The 17,440-nt window shown below is 38.6% G+C and overlaps 1 protein-coding gene across 1 annotated transcript in view; it reads left to right on the top strand.

Annotated features, from left to right (window-relative positions):
- SAMD3 (sterile alpha motif domain containing 3) overlaps nt 1-17,440 on the top strand; it is a 34,900-nt gene that overhangs the window by 13,873 nt on the left and 3,587 nt on the right. Inside the window, exon 6 of the mRNA XM_048048100.2 lies at nt 5,884-6,051. Within this exon, the coding sequence (XP_047904057.1) occupies nt 5,884-6,051 (168 nt within the window). The remainder of the gene's footprint in view (nt 1-5,883; nt 6,052-17,440) is intronic.

Raw genomic sequence — 17,440 nt, forward strand, 5'->3', positions numbered from 1 at the left:
CCACCCTTGCTTCATTCAGAAGACCTCTCTGAATGCCCCAGTGGGAGTCCCCTGCCTTGGTCTTGGGCAATGTTACGGCTTCATTTGGCATCCGTTGTGAAGGCTGGCTGGAACGTGCTTCTGGGTGTTTCCAAAGCCCTTTTCACAGCCTTTAACTTTTTAAAAACTGTTTTTAAACAGAGGTTCTTAAGCTGGGCTTTCAAAGGGCTTTCACTGCAGCAAAAGCATAGGCTTACTGAAGCCACCTATAAACGCATACTTCAGAAAATAGCTCATTGCTTTCCAGTTATCGATCCCCAAAGCGGTGCTGGCAGAAATTACCTGCGCGGTGTGGCAGAGATTTCAGAATAGTTGTTCAGTGTCTTTCGATATTTCTTTCACACTTTCTAGTAAGTGAACCTGGAAGACACAACCATTGGTAAGCCAGGCAGCTGGAATTGTTCTCAATATCGCTAGCCTAATGCTTCTGGGCAAGCCTCTCTCCATTGCCTTGCTTGAGGTAGGGAAAACATACATTAAAGGTCTGTATAGCTAAGTTTGGAGGAGAGGGGAAGACAAATTACCTTTTTTTTTTTTTTTTTTTTTTTCCGACATACTGTTAGACACTTTTTTTTCCACCTCTGCAGTCATGGAGACAATAAATACTTTTTTATTTATTGGAAATAGTTGTGTGTTATAGCAGCAAGGGCTTAAAACAAACCTTATCATCATATGCATAACTACTTAATGTGAGACTTGCAAGAAAACTGAATTGGCAATCCTGGATTCATAAAACTTTTAAAGAAACGAACAATGAAAATCCACTAGCTAACCACCACTTTCATCTCAGGAGAGCTGTCTTCAGCAGCTCAAAAAAGTGAAGTGTCTGTAGGTACTTCACTTAAAGTTGCTTCAGGCTAATATAGGAATAGAATTGTTGTTTCTGATAACAGTAAGGAATCACAGGTCTTGTTAGGCACATAAAATGTTACTTTTTGACCATTTTGAACACATTTAACTCATATTATCCTTAGATAGCTGTTATTACAATTTTTTACAGTACAGTGAAAGCATCTGAGAAAACCATCAATAAAATAATTCACGGGTAAAGCATAAAGCATGTTATTTGAGGACTGATAGCTAGAAGTAGAAAAAGAAAACTAAAATGAGAATAGAATTCTAGGCTAGAAATCCAGTTATGTATATGTTAGCTATAGTATTAAACCTCAGGAGATGCAACTTATGTAATGTTTTAAGTTCCTACATTAGGAAGAGAGGAATCACACTGTGCAAGTTCTTGTTCCGAGGACTACAAAGGGAGCTGTGCATTGATGTCTGGGCTTGATAGGGCAAACCCAACCCCACCTTTTGGGGTGTTGTAAGGCTGGATAAAGGGACACCAACCATAGCAATTCAGCCAGGCAGGCCTCTGGGAATACCTGTTTCCAGGGCCAGTAGATTAATAAAGTTCTTTGAGTTAATTCAGAATACTGACAAGCACGTTGTCAAATATTCTGACTTCTAATTTCTTGATAAAGTTATGGGGTGGGGGGTGGGGGGGGAAGTTGCATGCACTTCTTTTTTTTTTTTAAAGAAACTGAACATACTCTGGAGTAATTACATTCTAGTGTTCCCTCACTGTATTGTTAATTAGATTAATTTACTGTCCTTTATTTATTGCTGTGGTATGTCCCAGCTCATAGATTCAGTTAAACTCTAAAGTCATGCTTAAGAGGAACCAAAGTGCTTACCCTTTGGGCTGGAGGAAGTAGTACTTCTGGAAAGCAGGCTCTGTAAGTGTGGCTGCAGCATCTTCTGGGATGTGCAAAAGTCTGTGGTAGTTCTTAATGTCATACACTGAGAAAGTTTGCTGGGTCAGGTTGTTATTTTTAACTCTTAAACAGAACAGTTTGGAGCCCTTCACCAGAAATGGATGCGTCTCAGTTGCTGGAATGATGCAGTAGAAACTGTTCTGGGTTCTTCTTTGCAATTATGTGCATATCTTCATGTCATGGGTGGGCAGCAGCAGGCAGTTGTGCTTTGACTGAGAAAATGGGAACTTCTCCCCTTGAGATATCTTGATGTTCTAAAGCTAGCTTTTTCTTCTGACAAAAAACATATAATCCAAGGATACAGAACTTGATGTAATGAAAAACTTCAAACTGGAAATGTCAGCAATTTTGTTGCAACACTTTCATGGAAATGAAATAGATTAGGAATTTGGAAAGGGGTAAGATTGGCTGTAAAATGTAGAGCAATGTACATAGAAGAGCCTAAATTCATGCCAATAAAGCTGCATTTTCATGACAGGAACAAATTTATCTGCAAAACTCTTCGAGTATTCAATTTTTTCATAATACTGGATATGTTTTGTTTGCAACTCCAAATTATTTAAAGCAAGTAATGCAAAAAAAAAAGTCTCCATAATGCAGAAACTGAGTCTAATATTATAAATCTCATCCTGCTGCAATGAGACAGGTTTTAGTTAAAGGTTTAATGTTTAAAGATTTATTAGTAGGTTATCCATAATTCTGTTTTCTTGGTTATGATTTCTCATTTAACTTTGCAGTAGGGGAAAAATATCTTTTTGTGCTGTTGGCCCTTTTGAAAAGGATATCAAATGTAATATAGTCTGGAAGATCATGATCCTAAAAGAGTAAGCTTAAAAATAAGAGTAACAATAAGCTACCTATGTGCTATAAATTTAAGAAGAAGGTTATTTACTACATCACTTAAGAAGCAGGAATTATTTAGGATTCCTGATAATTCTTTCACAGCACAAAAAAATAAATAAATAAATAACAAAGACAAAACACATTGAAGAGCTCTGTCAAGCACTTGGAATGAAATTAATTTCTCTACCCCTTCCAAGATTTGCTTTTGGAAAGAAGTGCTTTAAAGTGGTTGCTGAAGGAATTTTTTCCACGTTTCCTTCTACTCAAAGAACAATGTTACCCTAAAGTAACACACTAACAATTAAAAATTAAATAAAGATAGTTTCTATTTAGTCATGAGATTAAATTACTGGATTTGTGATCTATAATATAACCAAAGCAATATTTTCAAGTAGTTACAGGAAAAATAGGCTTTAATATACAAAACCAGGTTCATAATTGCAGCAGTCAGAAGAAAATTGGTATGATACTTTCTTGACCTCCTGCAAGATATTATTTTATTTATGTTATTCATTTTACAAGGGTTGCAAACAACAGTTTGGAAGGAGTCACTGATTTTATTTCATGTTGAAATTGTACAGTTTCTAGAACTGCTTTTATTATGAAGGCAGAAGGGGGCTAGTAAATCCTTGCTCCTGTATAAGACATTCCCTGGAGTTCAGCAGTGCTGTGATCCTGGTGAAACCCAGGATCACATTGCTGACACGCTCGATTATGCAACTGCTGCATGCAAAATGATTATTCTCTAGTAAATTACTGTTTTTAATCTGCGTGTAATCCATTCCCTCCCATGTCAGATACACACAAACTAATCCTTGTACTCCCTTATAAGCACGGTAAATCTTCCTGTTACTCTTTTTTTCCCCTCTGGTATTCATAGAAAATAAAATTATTGGCTCACAAATGCAACAAAAATATCCTTTTTAGAAAATGTTACCTGTTAGGGAAACCACATAAATATGTCTTGGCAGTCCTGCTCATGAAATAGGTATGTGAGAAGGGCCTTATGAGAATCCTATTACAGAAATAGATTTAGTTAAAACTCTTGACTTATCTGAGGACAGGAGGCTGAAACCCCTGAATGTTTTGAACTTTGTGAGATATTTAAAGCACTTATATGGAAGAACAAACTAAAATATCTCCCAGCTTAACAAAGGCTTTCAAAAGACAAAACAGCACAAACATCACATAAGAGAATATTTAATTTGTCAGCTGTTAATACTGTCGGAGATAATCATGTTTTAAAATATCTTAAAATATCCTGTTGAATGTTTCAGAGAAGCATTACACTAAGTTTTTGTTTGCTTTTAATCAGTCTTAAAATAAATATGTTCCAAATAAATTTAGCTAGGCATATGATTTTGGTGTATTTGCATCAAATTGTAAATGCATAGGGTCAGAATTAGAAGAGCATTCAAGAGCCTTAATTAATGAATGGTTCAGGCCCACACCAAGTGGGGTTTCCAAGGCATGTAGACACCTTACAGGTTTTGAGAGTACTTCTGGGTCATAATACTCAACTTGAAGCTGTAAATACATGTGGTGAGAAGACCTGTTGTGCTCTATTTCTAGTCATTAAGTTTAGGTTGGTGAGGACACGGCTTCTGTTCTGCCAGATTCCGAAGTCAGAAGTTTCATAATACAAATACCGGTGGGTTTGTTTGCTTTCCAGTTCTCAGATGTTTAATTGTAGCTGATGGTGAGAGGATACTTTCTGTGAAAGCCCATATGTGGGTGGCAGAAAGTGTCCTGTCAGAAATGGCACTTCTGCCTTGGTCTGCCAATGAAAAGCTGAGGTAAAAACCATAGGGCTCAGATCCCATAGATGTGCTGCTGTGATTTTTTTCACCAGTCCATGCGGGAGAAAGACTGGCATGTCAGACTCCTGCTGCAAAGAAAGATACTGTAGTACTTGGTGTAAAATAGAATTTAGTAGAAGTAGACTTAACCTTGCTTAATAGAAAACACCTCTTTGGTAAGGAGCTTGGAGTACTTATTTATTCTGGTTTTAGTGTGTCAGTAAGTATAGGTTCAACTTGGAGTCAATTTCAGAGAATGAAATGACTATCTGAATTTCTCTTGCCACATCCTATCACTTTGTTGTTGTTGTTTTGTTCCCTGCCTTGAAAAGGAAAACAAACAAACAAAAAAACTCAATAACCAAAATAATCAGTTGTTTTGCCAGATCCTTGAAACATTTTCATTACTCGTGGTAGCAGGCTTTGCTTGCAGAAATGTCTAACAGACTTTGCTTTGTAACTTCGTCCCTGCATGTCAGTAGTTAGCACTGCTGTGTCCTGCTGTGGGACACCCAGCTGGGACTGCAGCTGGGCAGCTGTCTGTCCATAAGGAAGTCATGGAAGTTGCCAACCATCCAGCTCTCAGAAGCAGCAAGCAGCCTCGTTTTTCAGTTTCCAAGTGAAAAAGACACAAGTGCAACATAAGCAGGGAGCACATAAACTCCAGCTGTTGGTTCTGATGAGTGGTTCCATTAGGCAGGGACTGCATCCGCTTGTAGAACTGCCTTGAAGCTGGAATTTACACCCTGTGAGGCAACTCACAGACACCAGGACCTACTTAGCAGACCCTCTTACTTCAACAGCTCTAAGTTCAGTTTAATAATATGTTTGACACAATGTTACTGCAGGCTCCCTTCAAAAGGAAGATTCTCACTGTGTCTTTTCCTGTAGACTGTGTCTATACCTAACCCTTGTGTTAGGTATAATCATCACACAGCTGCACAACCAGTCAGGTGCTGAGGTAGGGGAAAATAAACTAGTCAAAAACATTAGTTTTCTGTGGCATCTGTGGGCTAATCTGTTTCACCACATATTTTTTTTTTGACCTCATGTCATGCAGCGAGTATCCAAAAGTAAGAGGTGGAAAAGGAAAGTGAACTTTTACTGACAGCCCTGGTGATATTGGATACATCTAACCCTTAGATTGAATTACTGTGGTCCTTGAGGAACTGCGCAGGTGCCAGTAGCCCTGCTGTTTAATAGATGCGGAGGCATGTAATCACAGGTGCTTGTTTCCTTCAGTCCCGAAGCCACCTGTATGCTGATGCTACTGTATGAGCTTTTTAAAATGTATTTGTATTTAGTGACAAACTTTTTTTTTTTAATACAAAATAAAGTTAGATAAAACAAAGTAACCTGCTTTAGGAATTGACAAATTCTTGGAATATACCGGGAATGACAGATTTTTATTAATTTCTTTAATTATGCAGTCGGTATGGAAACGGGCCCTTAAAGATCGTTTCAAATATGTGCGGAGAGCTATTGAAGATGATGAGGAAGTTTTAAGGAACAAATGCAAATTTGGCCAGAGGCGAGGACAGAGGAGGAAATCTTCATCTGCTGAGAAGAAACTTTATGACATTAAAGTGCAGAAAGAGGTAAGATTGGTGGTGCTTATCTTCAGAGTCCTGGGCCATTTAGCTCCTGTGCTGCCAGTAAGGCTCCACCCAGCAAGGGAGAGGACACTGTGATCTCATCCTATTTAAATTCTTCTCAGATTGTTTGTTCTGTAGCCAGACCCCAGACTTTTTTCCTTTCTGGAGAGCTGAGTATCAACCATGGAGCTAAATCCAGTACTTGATGCTTTGGTGTTAGTTGTCGTTTATAGCTGTCACTAATTGGATATAAAACTGTTTTGTTTGTTTGTTAAAGCAATGTTCCCATTCTGCTTTAGGTTATACACCTCCAATTAGAGTGAAAAATGATAGAGGTTTACATGTAAGAGCTGAAACCTCTGTACAAGTAAGAATGCAAAATGACGTTTGAGATTACAGAAAATTGCCATATCCTACTGCCACATTGCACTTTGTTATATAAGAGCTATTTGTGTTGATGCACAACATACGCAGGGTTGCTTATGAATGTATTCATGCAGATGCTGTGTTTCCCTTTAGTCAGAGAAATCAGAAAGAGCTATCATTGCCCAGTAAGTGTTTGAAGCACACTAATTAGTTTACATGCTTTCATAAATACCTTAAGGTTCCAGTTATGCTTTGTCAACACACCTCATGCTTCTCTTAGAGCTGCAATTAAAATATGGTAAAACTTCACCTATGTCCATACTGCTCTTTACCAGATAAGTGCCTGTCTTTAGCAGAACAAGAGTGGTTTATTTCATGCATTTCTGCATAAGTCATACCCTTGTGTTCTAATGTAGCTGTAGTTTTCTCCCAAAAAAGCATGTATATGTTCAATAGAAGCTTTAGTAATTTCTGTTTATCCCTTCTTAAGTAATGTGTGCAGGAATAAACAGTTCACTCTTTTTGCCTGTTTCAGTTGAAAGGTTTGCAGAATGTGTGATATAAGAAACCTTTTTTTGGGTGCAAAACAATAAACAGCCTTGCATGAGGTAAAAGAGAAGCAATAGGCTCCTATCACGTATGCATTAAGTCAGCCTTCATTAGTCTGCTAATGTTTGGAAAGGGAAAATGTAGGTTGTGGGTGGGTTTTGTTTGTTTTTGTGTCACACCAGCTGCTTGACAAGGGCTTTGCTGTGATCCTGTAGGGACTACGTGCTAGACTTCCTTTTCCTATAGAGAAGGTATAACTAACTGCAGTGCGCTGTGTCTGCACTGTAAACTGGGAATGCCATTCCCTTTAAATGCTTTGCCCAAGGCCATTGCTGGCCACTCCTGGTTTGCTCTAGAAGTTGAAGAAGGAAGCACATTCCATCTCACCTCCTCTTAGGCATTTCCTGCTGGCTGTGATGTCGTAAGTGGATAAGGGTGAAACTGGAAGAAGGTGAGAGGATGCTGAGCTCTCCCTGAACATCCTTAACTTTCTCTTTTTTACCTGTATCCCAAACAAGGAGGAATAAATGTAAGGATTAACACTTGTGGAGTTCATTAAGGTTTAGGAATGAATCCCACATAACTGGGAATCGTAGCTTAGTTTTAAATGCATTTCTACATTGAAGCCAAGTACACCTGGTTCTGAGAGACCAAGTTTTGTCACTACAAACTGCAAATGTGCACGCCTGAACAAGATGGTTGTTTAGCATTCTTTTAAACAAATGTAGTGTGGAGTTTTTCATTTTGTATATTTAGGAACGTACTTAAAGGTACCTTACTGCTAATGCTTGGCACTAACTACTTTGTGATAAATTCAAAATGCTAAACAGAAAGTCTTAACCTCAAAAAATAAATATGTGGTCTAGAAGTCAGTACCACAGGCAAAACCAAATGATTTTCAGGTTATCATTAGTCAGATCCCCTTGCCATCGTCCCTTTTACAAGCCTGGAGAAACAGACCAACCATATGCCGATGGGTAGCCAGCCCATCAGGACTATTTAAGGTAAAAGGGTGGGAAATGAATGCCATGCTAAGGAGACCTTTGGAGAACAATTAGTCAAGGATTTCTAGCCACTTTCTGTGTCCACACTCTCCCTTAGATAGGCAGAGTAGGACACTTAGGGCATTATAGGTCAAAGCCAACTGGCAAGCAGTGCAGATGAAAGCGCACATCTGTTCCCAATGGATGACCTACTTACCAGCCACACAGCTTTAGTTTCTGAATAGTCATAAGGTGCAACTCCATGCAGTGTGTTTTGTGTCAGTATAATCTTGAATTGTTAATGGTATGAAGATGATAAAAAGATTCTTTACCAGTGAGGCATTTCTAATTAGTATAGCTGGCATTCTTTTTTACATAAAAGGAGTAATAATGATACTAATAAATTTGACTGCTCTTCCTATCTCATCATGGGGAGGGGGGGGGAAAAGTATATTCCTAGCTAGCATCACAAGAAATGTCTTGAGTAAGGGCAAGGGCAGTGCCCAGGTCATAAAATGGCCTATGCCATGGCCTCTGGCTACGGAGTGAGAATCCTCCCCAGTCATTTTGCACAGTTGTGCGAATATCCTGGAGCTACAGTAAACTAGGGGAGAGTACATTGTAATGCTAATGATCTTGATCTGCTGCAAAAGGAAGGCACTTTTATGAGGGGGTGATCACACTAAGAAAGGCAAGCCAATCTCCTCTCTACAGCCAGGGTGTGGATGCTACTAAGACAGCCATCCAGTGATTGACTTCCTTGTTCTCTTTTGACTGATCTCCTTGTTTGTTTTTTAGTATCACATTGGCACCATAAACCCCTTCCCCTGCTCTAAGAAATAATTTGGTTTGTGGTTCTTCGGCCCATGAGAGAAACCACCTTCTGCCAAATGTAACTACAGGAGCCCTAGACTGGGGGGAGTCAGAAGGATGAAGACAGAAGGAATAGGGTAATAGGACACATGTAGTGTGCATGGATAACAGGTATGCACATTTGGCCAGAAGATTTTCAAAAAGTAAAGGGTGATGGAGAGTGTGGTTAGGGCTCATGATTGGCCTCCACATGATGAAAGCATGTGATTTGAACACTAACTTATTCATCACAAGGATGGTGAGCAAAGTGTCCCTTCCAAAACCTCAAGTTTTGAAAACTTGTCAGTCTTGAACAGTGTTGTTCCTGGGAAGTGCACTTTCACAAAAAATTAAGTTAGCTAAGATAGACATAAAGACACCCACAGATATCCCATGTAGCAGTAAGCACAAGGTGGGTCTCCCATAAGTCCTATATCGTATCTGCTGCTTTCAGGGATTTCTGGGATACCCTTACAACGCATCACTGAATAGCTGTATCTATGCACCTGAATCAAGTTCCTTCAATCCATCCCAGATGCAGTATGAAAAAGCCTGTTAGCAAAGGGATTATGCAAAGATATCTTAGGTTGCCTGAATTTTAATGGATTAACAGGCTAGAAAAAATATGGTCTTAAGCAGAAGCCTAGAAAAAGAGTACAGTCTGTATTCTAAGGCCTCCAACTTCTTACAGCTTCCAGCAGCCTCTTTGTGAAGTCAGCAGGAGTCTCTGAAGCACATGTGTAAATGCTACATTTACTCCTGTAAATTTGGATTTAGGTGTGAAAAGGAGAACTAACTCCCAACAAGAGGGATAAGATAGCAGTAGATGTTTGCAGGTACTTGGCATGTCTACCACACCCAGTAGAACTGGGAATAACATCATGAAAATAATTTATAAAGGGGGTACCAGCAAGGCACCTCTTTTCTGTGTCTGTGGGATAGTACAAGAACTATTTTGCACTTAGTCTGCCCAGTACTTAGACTGGGAGAAGTGGAAGGATTCAGCAGAAACTTAAGCTTATATAACTGGACATCTGCTAATATTATTCATGTACAGAAAAGATGAGCATTAACGTTGAAAGTGGTGAATATGTAAATTCTACACCAAGAGGAGCAGATGGAAAACCAGGCATCTGGGTGGAAGCTGAGACATGTGGCACCATAAGTGTTTTGGTGCTATCATGTGGCACAAGAGTGATTAAGGTGGTAAGAATACTTTTGCCATAAGGCTGAGGCTTCCCCTTAGTCAAACTTTCTCTGGAGTTTCCTTAGTTCAGAGAGAATGGATGAGCCTCCTGGCTTTAAATAGGAGGAGGGTTGTAGAAAAGCTGCATGATGGGCATCCTGAGTTTTGTCCAAGTCCCTGGGTGACCAGAGACAGATTAAATGATGAGGCCTGGAAGCCTTAACTTGCATGAAGTACCTGAATAAGGTTAGATGTAGGAAATGGTCCCCGAACCAGCCAGCATAGGGGAGCAGATTATTGAAGGAAGCCAACCATTTACAAGGTGAAGGTCTTTTGCCTTTACCCTTCCTTAGTGTGTGTAACCTGTTGCCACTTGTAAGACTGATATTGAAGCTGGGGGTCTGCTTGAGCTTCTGGGAGTGGTCGTAGGGCTGATTTCAGGGAGACAAATGGTAATGGAAAAGTTTAAGATTTTGGGGTGCCTCACAGAAATTTACCCCACTGGCTTTACATTCATGGCAAGCTAGAAATTCTTTTCTGATGAAAGAAGTAATCAGGAATGAGTGTTGCCAACTCTGAGCTGGAGTTTCTTTTATCTCAGTACAGATTTATATTTGAAGCTCTTTTAGACATTTTATAGGGGTAAGCTTTTCTTTGAGGTGATTAAGACAAATAACATCATGTTTGTCAATGAGATTATGCCACTGCAGGAGGCAGTGAACTTGAAGCAAGTTTTCAATGAATGCAGAGACAGTAGGAGTTTGTAGGAGATCCCTGGGGAAAAGGGAGAAGGTGGTGTGTGTGTGTGTGTGTGTGTGTGTGAAGCATCAGCAAGTGAAAAATGAAACCAAACAAATCAGATGTCCGTAAGTATCTCAAAGTGTAGACTTCCTGTGCATGAGCTGCAGAAAACTCTCTTTGCTCAGCTATGTGGCTGAGGGATGCTATTAGCAGCCACAGAATTAGATGTCATCTATGCAGTGAATGTTGTACACAGGCAAAGCAAGTGATAATAGCCCCTTTTTTCTAACACTAAAAATCTCCAAATCCTGTGTTTGGATGTATGCACGGCCCAAATGTGAAACTGCATATACAAATGATCATTTAAAGTTTGTATCAACATAACGTGGTTTTACCGCAGCAACTTTTATGTATGTACATAGTGTACATAGTTTGTGTCATTGCTTAGTCAATATTTTAAAATGCTTTAGGGTCAAATGAGAAACTTTGAACACAGTTTCCTCCTTATGCTTCACGCTCTTCTTAACATCATTCAGTATTCCCATCCTTCTGTGAATTAACATGAAGGGTGAAGTATGGGTTGTCCCTTGACAGATGAAAATAAATTTTATCCCATGTTACTTATGCTGTTTGTTTTGCAGTTTGCAAATCAGAAAGCAGTTGTGGTCAGAAATAGACTGACTTATATGGCTTTGAAAGTTTGCAATTAATATTGGCATGTAAGTCTAGCTCTGAAAGTATCTGCCTGGCTCAAAAGGGTAATTATGTGTAATTAGAGCAGAGCTTGCTTTAATTAAATATCTCATTTGAGTAAGAGTCAGTGTGGTCCTGGAGTAGGTTACATGCTCATTTCGCATGAAAGCAGCCTGCCTGTGCTGCTTCAGTAGTCTTTGTGTTCAGCTTTTGGACATGAAGGGTGGTGCAGTTGTGATGCCTTCTCAGTTCTCTTCCACCCACTGGGGCAAGAAGATGGGTCCTGAGCTCTGCCCAGTTTATTGCTTGCCTTTCAGAATCAGACATATTACAGCTTAGTTTGTTTTTCTTTTTTACTTGGTAATTCCTCCCCATATAAAAAGCCTCAGTATTCAGAAGATATATCTTATATTAAACATCATTATGATGAACGTGAAAGTCACCACAGGGAAAAAAAAAGACTGTTTTTTACAATGATGGTATTAAAAACACAGAATATAAAAGAGTTTTTATGATGTCTTGTGTCAGTACATATTCCAGACAAAACAGCAAGACCCACTTTCCAGTATTTGAAGATCAAAGCACAGGATTCAGGTTACACTCATGTAACTACCTATGAAAGTCATTTCTCATTCCAAAGAGGTTACAAAACCCACTTAAAGTAAAAAATTACTCCAGGCAATGGTCCCTCACAAGTGTAAGTACGCAAGCATCATATTCTTTGTTTAGGTAGAAAGAAGACACTGAAACTGCTACTGTCAGGCTTGCTTGCATAAGTACTTTGAGCATTGATGCCAACTCTGATGCACATAGACTCAGCAGTCCAGAAGTGTTAAGCAGCAGCAATGCACTAAGCAATGACATGTCTTGGAGTATGCATTGGCGTCTAGTGAGGAAATTTAAAAATGTATTTTCAAAGGAAATATTAGCTGCTGCTGCTGCTGGGACCTTACATGATACTGAAAGCAGCATAAGGAAAGGCAATGCAATAGCTATACCAACACTGCTACTTGTCAGCAAGCTGGTCCAAGCATAAAAGAATGGTGTAAAAGTGGAGCTCCCATTCAGTGCTGGCACCATGGAACCTGCCTGTGCAGTTCTCATTGCCATTTAATGGTTTCTACCTTTTCCAGCAAGTAAATCAGTGGAGAACCTCAAATGAATATTCCCAAAGCATCCCAGGTGAGGAGAGGAGAAAAAAAAAAGACTTTGATCATCGTCATTAACAACAGCTAGGCTACATTTACCATTCAAGAACTGGTATAAACGCTTGTAAGGAGCAAGAGGTGCCTGCTGTCCTCACCAGAGGAGTTTTCATCACTCTGATTAGGTAGTCATGTTACTTTGGAGTTGACATTAATGACTTTTAGGATTTATGGTACTGGCTTTCTACAATAACAGAAAACTTAGACGTTGTGTTGTACTTCATGCATTAGAATTGCTCCCTCCCTCCTCCCCCAAAGAGAAATAGGAGCTTCACTTCATTGTCTGGGACACTAATAAAGTGCTTCAGAGTACTAGCTGGGGCTTTTTACAAGAATCTGGCTGCTCTTTTTACAAGAATTTCTAGCTATATCTTGGGGAAAAAAACAACAAGATCCATCAAAAACATCTAGGGGACCTGATGAGATGCATCTGCCAGGTCCTGAGGGAACTGGTGGAGGTAGTTGCTAAGCCTCTATCAATCACATTTGAGAAATTGTGGCAGTCTGGAGAGGTTCCCACTGACTCGAAGAGGGGAAACTCTGGGAAACTTGAAGAGGGATGGGATGGCAGGACCATTCCTCAGGCAAGGTCTAGGCTACACTGATGGACAAGTGCTAGATATCCTCTTATACCTCATTATCTTCCTTTCTGCATACTTTTGACATCTTTCTCTATTCCACAGTATTTCTCATGTGCTTGTGATGAAAAAGCAACTCTTTTTTTAAAGGTATTGAGGTAATTTCTCATGTTTGTTCCAGAAAGATTATTTTTTTTAATTTAATCCTTAGTACTTAAAAAGAAAGGAAATTATTCACATTATTCAATATGCACATTACCATTAAGACAAAATTCCATGTAGGAAAAATAAAAATAAGTTAAAGACCACCAACTATCATTCTTTTTAACACCGCAAGAGGAATGGATATTACTGGTGACATGGTTGAAAATCCGTTCAGAGGAAGGATTCTTTATTCAGTGGGAGAAGCTATTTTTTTTAGTTCCCTACTGTAAACATACTGAACTGTTAGCTTTGGGATTTTTTTTTTTTTTTTATCAGACATTGAAATAATATATCTTTAATGCAGATCTGGCTTCAGTCTAGATGGGAATGTTTTTCCACAATGTATTGAAGTAACCAAGGATTGAAGTTATTGTTACAATTTTACTGTAATATTTTCATACTGCAACGAGCTTTTTTGCTTTGATAGTTAAAATGGAGAAGATCTAGAGTCTTCCCTAAGTTTGAAAGTGATAGGCTGAAATACCAGTTCAGTAGCCAGCTTTCTAAATCCAGTTTGTTCCTGCTCATACCACCAATGTCACAGTTAACTATAAAAGATTTTATATTGCACTTGAAATAATTCTCCAATAAAATTTAAAATAGGTTGCAAAATGGTGTCCTACTGAGATAATTTCTTTCCCCTCAAAGAAAGTCACCTTTCAATTATCTTTCTGCTTCTCTTAAAAATCAAGTTGTCCACAAATTAAAAACTAAAAGGAAAAAAGGAAACATTCTAAGTGAATCCCATATTCAAGTTTCTCAGTTAATGTGCATTTATTGTACTTTTCTAGAAAAAAAATTTGAAAAATAGGAACAAGGTCTGAAGATGATGGGAGTTCAGTTATAAAACAATGTATGCGTAAAATACATTTTGCTGCAAACATGGTATTTTATATATTTTTTAATAAAGCCAAAACTTACTTTCATGTTTGAATCTAATAAATCCTAAAGTCAGAAATCATTTGTGTTTAATTCAAGTGAAGTCAAACTTTCCTGCTTAATCAAAAACCCTCAGATTTTAGTTGAATGAAACCATGCTTAGAAATAATGATCAACATAAATGAGAACACTTTCTCCCTTTAGATTTTCAGCTAGGCTGACTGTAAAAACAACTACTCATCCACAACTAAGTTTGCTGTTCTCTAATACCAAGGTGGTTCTACTAAAGGCAGTCACTGCCATTAGGTTTAATGTACCCATGAGGTCCGTTGCTCGGTTCGGTTCTTGACTGATAAACATGCACTGCTTGTACTAAATCAATCAGAAACATGCAATGATGCAGTAAATCTATCCTCCCAATTACCAACTAATTATAATTACGTAGCACTGTATACTACATTATATTGTTTGTATAATTCCATACTTGCAATGAAGTTGTCCAGAGGGAAAAATGAAATTAAGTGCTTAGATATAAAAGGCACAGACCTGTCACTGTATATAGAGGCCCCAAAGTCATAGCAACTTTGGTCGCTAATGCTGACCCACAACTCAGTATTCATTTGCTCTTTCATTCAAAGAAGCATTCTGCACCCAACAAGTGTTTTACTTCATACTTACCGTTGCACATCCTTTAGATACATAAAGTTTACTTGTTTTATTTCTACTGTAATTAAACAAGAAGTAATCTCTGAAATAGTGATGGCACTAAGGCTAGTAGAAAACTTACTAATTTGTATCCAAATGGTGCTAGCACAGACTTGGTAGATTTCTGAAGCTCTATTATTTGACTGAAGTGTGCTTCTTTTTCTGGGTATGCATATCTATTATACAGTTTACTAGTTTAAACAAGGTATGTTAATGAGGTAAAGGTTAGAACCACCAATAGTTTTCTTCAGCCTAGGATTGCAGCCTAAAAATATGAAAAGGTTACAGATGGCGATTGCTGTAAGCAGGCAGAACACTGGAAGAAAACCACTCACCTCTGCTCGTGTTACTTGTAATGGAAGGTTTACACAACAAGGTTTGGCTTTCCAACGTGCTTTTTCCTAGTAGGTAATGATAGCAATTCTTCCTTAGACCACAGCCATATTTCTATGGGTAGCTTACCACTGATGTCATTTGGAATCATTTAGCTAATTAATAATGTCATTGACTAAACTCATTCTCGAGGACCGAGCTGACTACATGGAAAGTCCATCAACTCTGTTTGCCTTGACAAGGGGGATGGAGATAAGCTGGAGTAAAGGTCACAACTTGTTCTCCTTAGTGTTTGTTCCTGAGCAACAGAGTCCACTTGCTTATGGTTTTAGCACACGGGGTTGAGTTTATGCTGCTCTCCTGCTGCTGCAAGCCGGTGTCTGAAGGTGACTGCTGCTCCAGAAATGAGCTCTTGTGCTGCAGACCTGCAGCAGGCTTGGAAGCAGTAGTATCAGAGAGGTATCAGTAGAAGTCAGTAGTATCAGAGCTGTTTGGAGTCAGAGACTTCAAAACGGCTCCTGTCCAGAGTAAAAACCATAAACGTAATTCTGCGTTTTCCAGGTACAGGAGTGCTCACAGAATATAAAGACTTACCAGAAAAAAAACAGGCTTTGCAAGGATTCTCAGAAGTAGAGTTCGGGAGATCATGTTACTGGGAGCACTTTTTAGGCAACTTCAAGGCATATGTCTTAGATTGATATGTCAGTCAAGAGGTTACATAATAAGGTACTAAAATGAGCTGTAACAAATTCACAGGACTCAAGGTTATTTGTGAAAAAACTTAGATTTGTACAAGGATAAAATAGCTAAACTTCCAACTGGGATGTGCAACCTCTCTCATGAAAAATGACACTGGAAAATTGGAGGTAGCTGATTTGATGCCAGTTTCCAGAGTTTCAGGGGAGATCAAGGGAACATATTGATCAATAAACTTGCTATCTTTGCAGGTGAGATTGGCAAGAACTATAATGCAGAGCCAAGAGATGAATAAATTGGGAAAGAATTAATGAAGTTTCTGTAAACAGAAGTCATGCTTCATAAATTTACTAGTTCTCTGAAGTATTCAACTACCCTGAGGTCATCAGAAATCCATCTGATAAAGTTTATATTAACTTCAGAAGAGATTTCACATTTTTTTTTTCAAATGCTCTTAGAAAATATAATCTGAGGGAATAAGCAGGAGCTAGGCAGAAATAGTTTTTACAGTGGAAGATAATGTTAATACTTAGTTTATGCAGTTCAATATATTTCTAAGTGATATGGAAAAAGGACAATAGTTGGCTGACCACATTTGCTGATGCAACTAAGGGTAGTAAAGACAAAGGCTGACTGAAGAGCATCAGAAAGACCCCATGCTACTGAGTTAACAGGGCAGAAAAACAGGAGAGAAAACTTGGTGCAAATAGATCTACAACAAAGCACAAGGAGAAAACACAATTCTAACAACATTTACAGTGATGGACTCTGAGCTTATTATTACCATTCACATGATATTTTTATATCATGCTAAAGAAAATTTGGCACAATGCTAAGCAGCTATCTAAAGAAGTATATTGATTGCTCAGAGTTATTTAAGGAAAAAACAAAAGAGAGAGCATTATTCCACTGTATGCACCCGTGGTATCCCAGCAACTCAACTAATATCTTAAGTTCTACTGTGCCCTTCTTATGAAGACAGTAGTGAAATTAGAAAATATGGAAAGATGCTAACAGGGATAGTGGAAAGTGCAGAACAGCTTTTGTACTGTGATGATAGTATGATGATAGAATGATTAGATAACTTAGGGCAGTCTTGGCTTGAAAAGAGGTTATTGAGGATGGAATATGATGTATCTACAAAATTACAGGTGAACAGATATTGAATCCAGTATGATAAGCAAGGGGTAGTCAGAGAAAACAAAAGACATTTCTTCTGACAGTGCAATAGTTAAGCTGCTGAGCATAATGTAGAACGCTGTGAAAGGTGCAATTTTATCTGGATTGGAAAAGTGAGTGGAAGAAATTATGGGAGAAAAAAAATTACAGGAGGCTATGAAATATGACAACATATCCACTGGAAGTCCATGGGCCCCAGTTCAGTGGAATCTTGACAGGGCTCAGGGGAAGTGCCACTACACT

This window comes from Anser cygnoides, chromosome 3 (assembly GCF_040182565.1).
Source record: "Anser cygnoides isolate HZ-2024a breed goose chromosome 3, Taihu_goose_T2T_genome, whole genome shotgun sequence".
Lineage (NCBI taxonomy): Eukaryota > Metazoa > Chordata > Aves > Anseriformes > Anatidae > Anser > Anser cygnoides.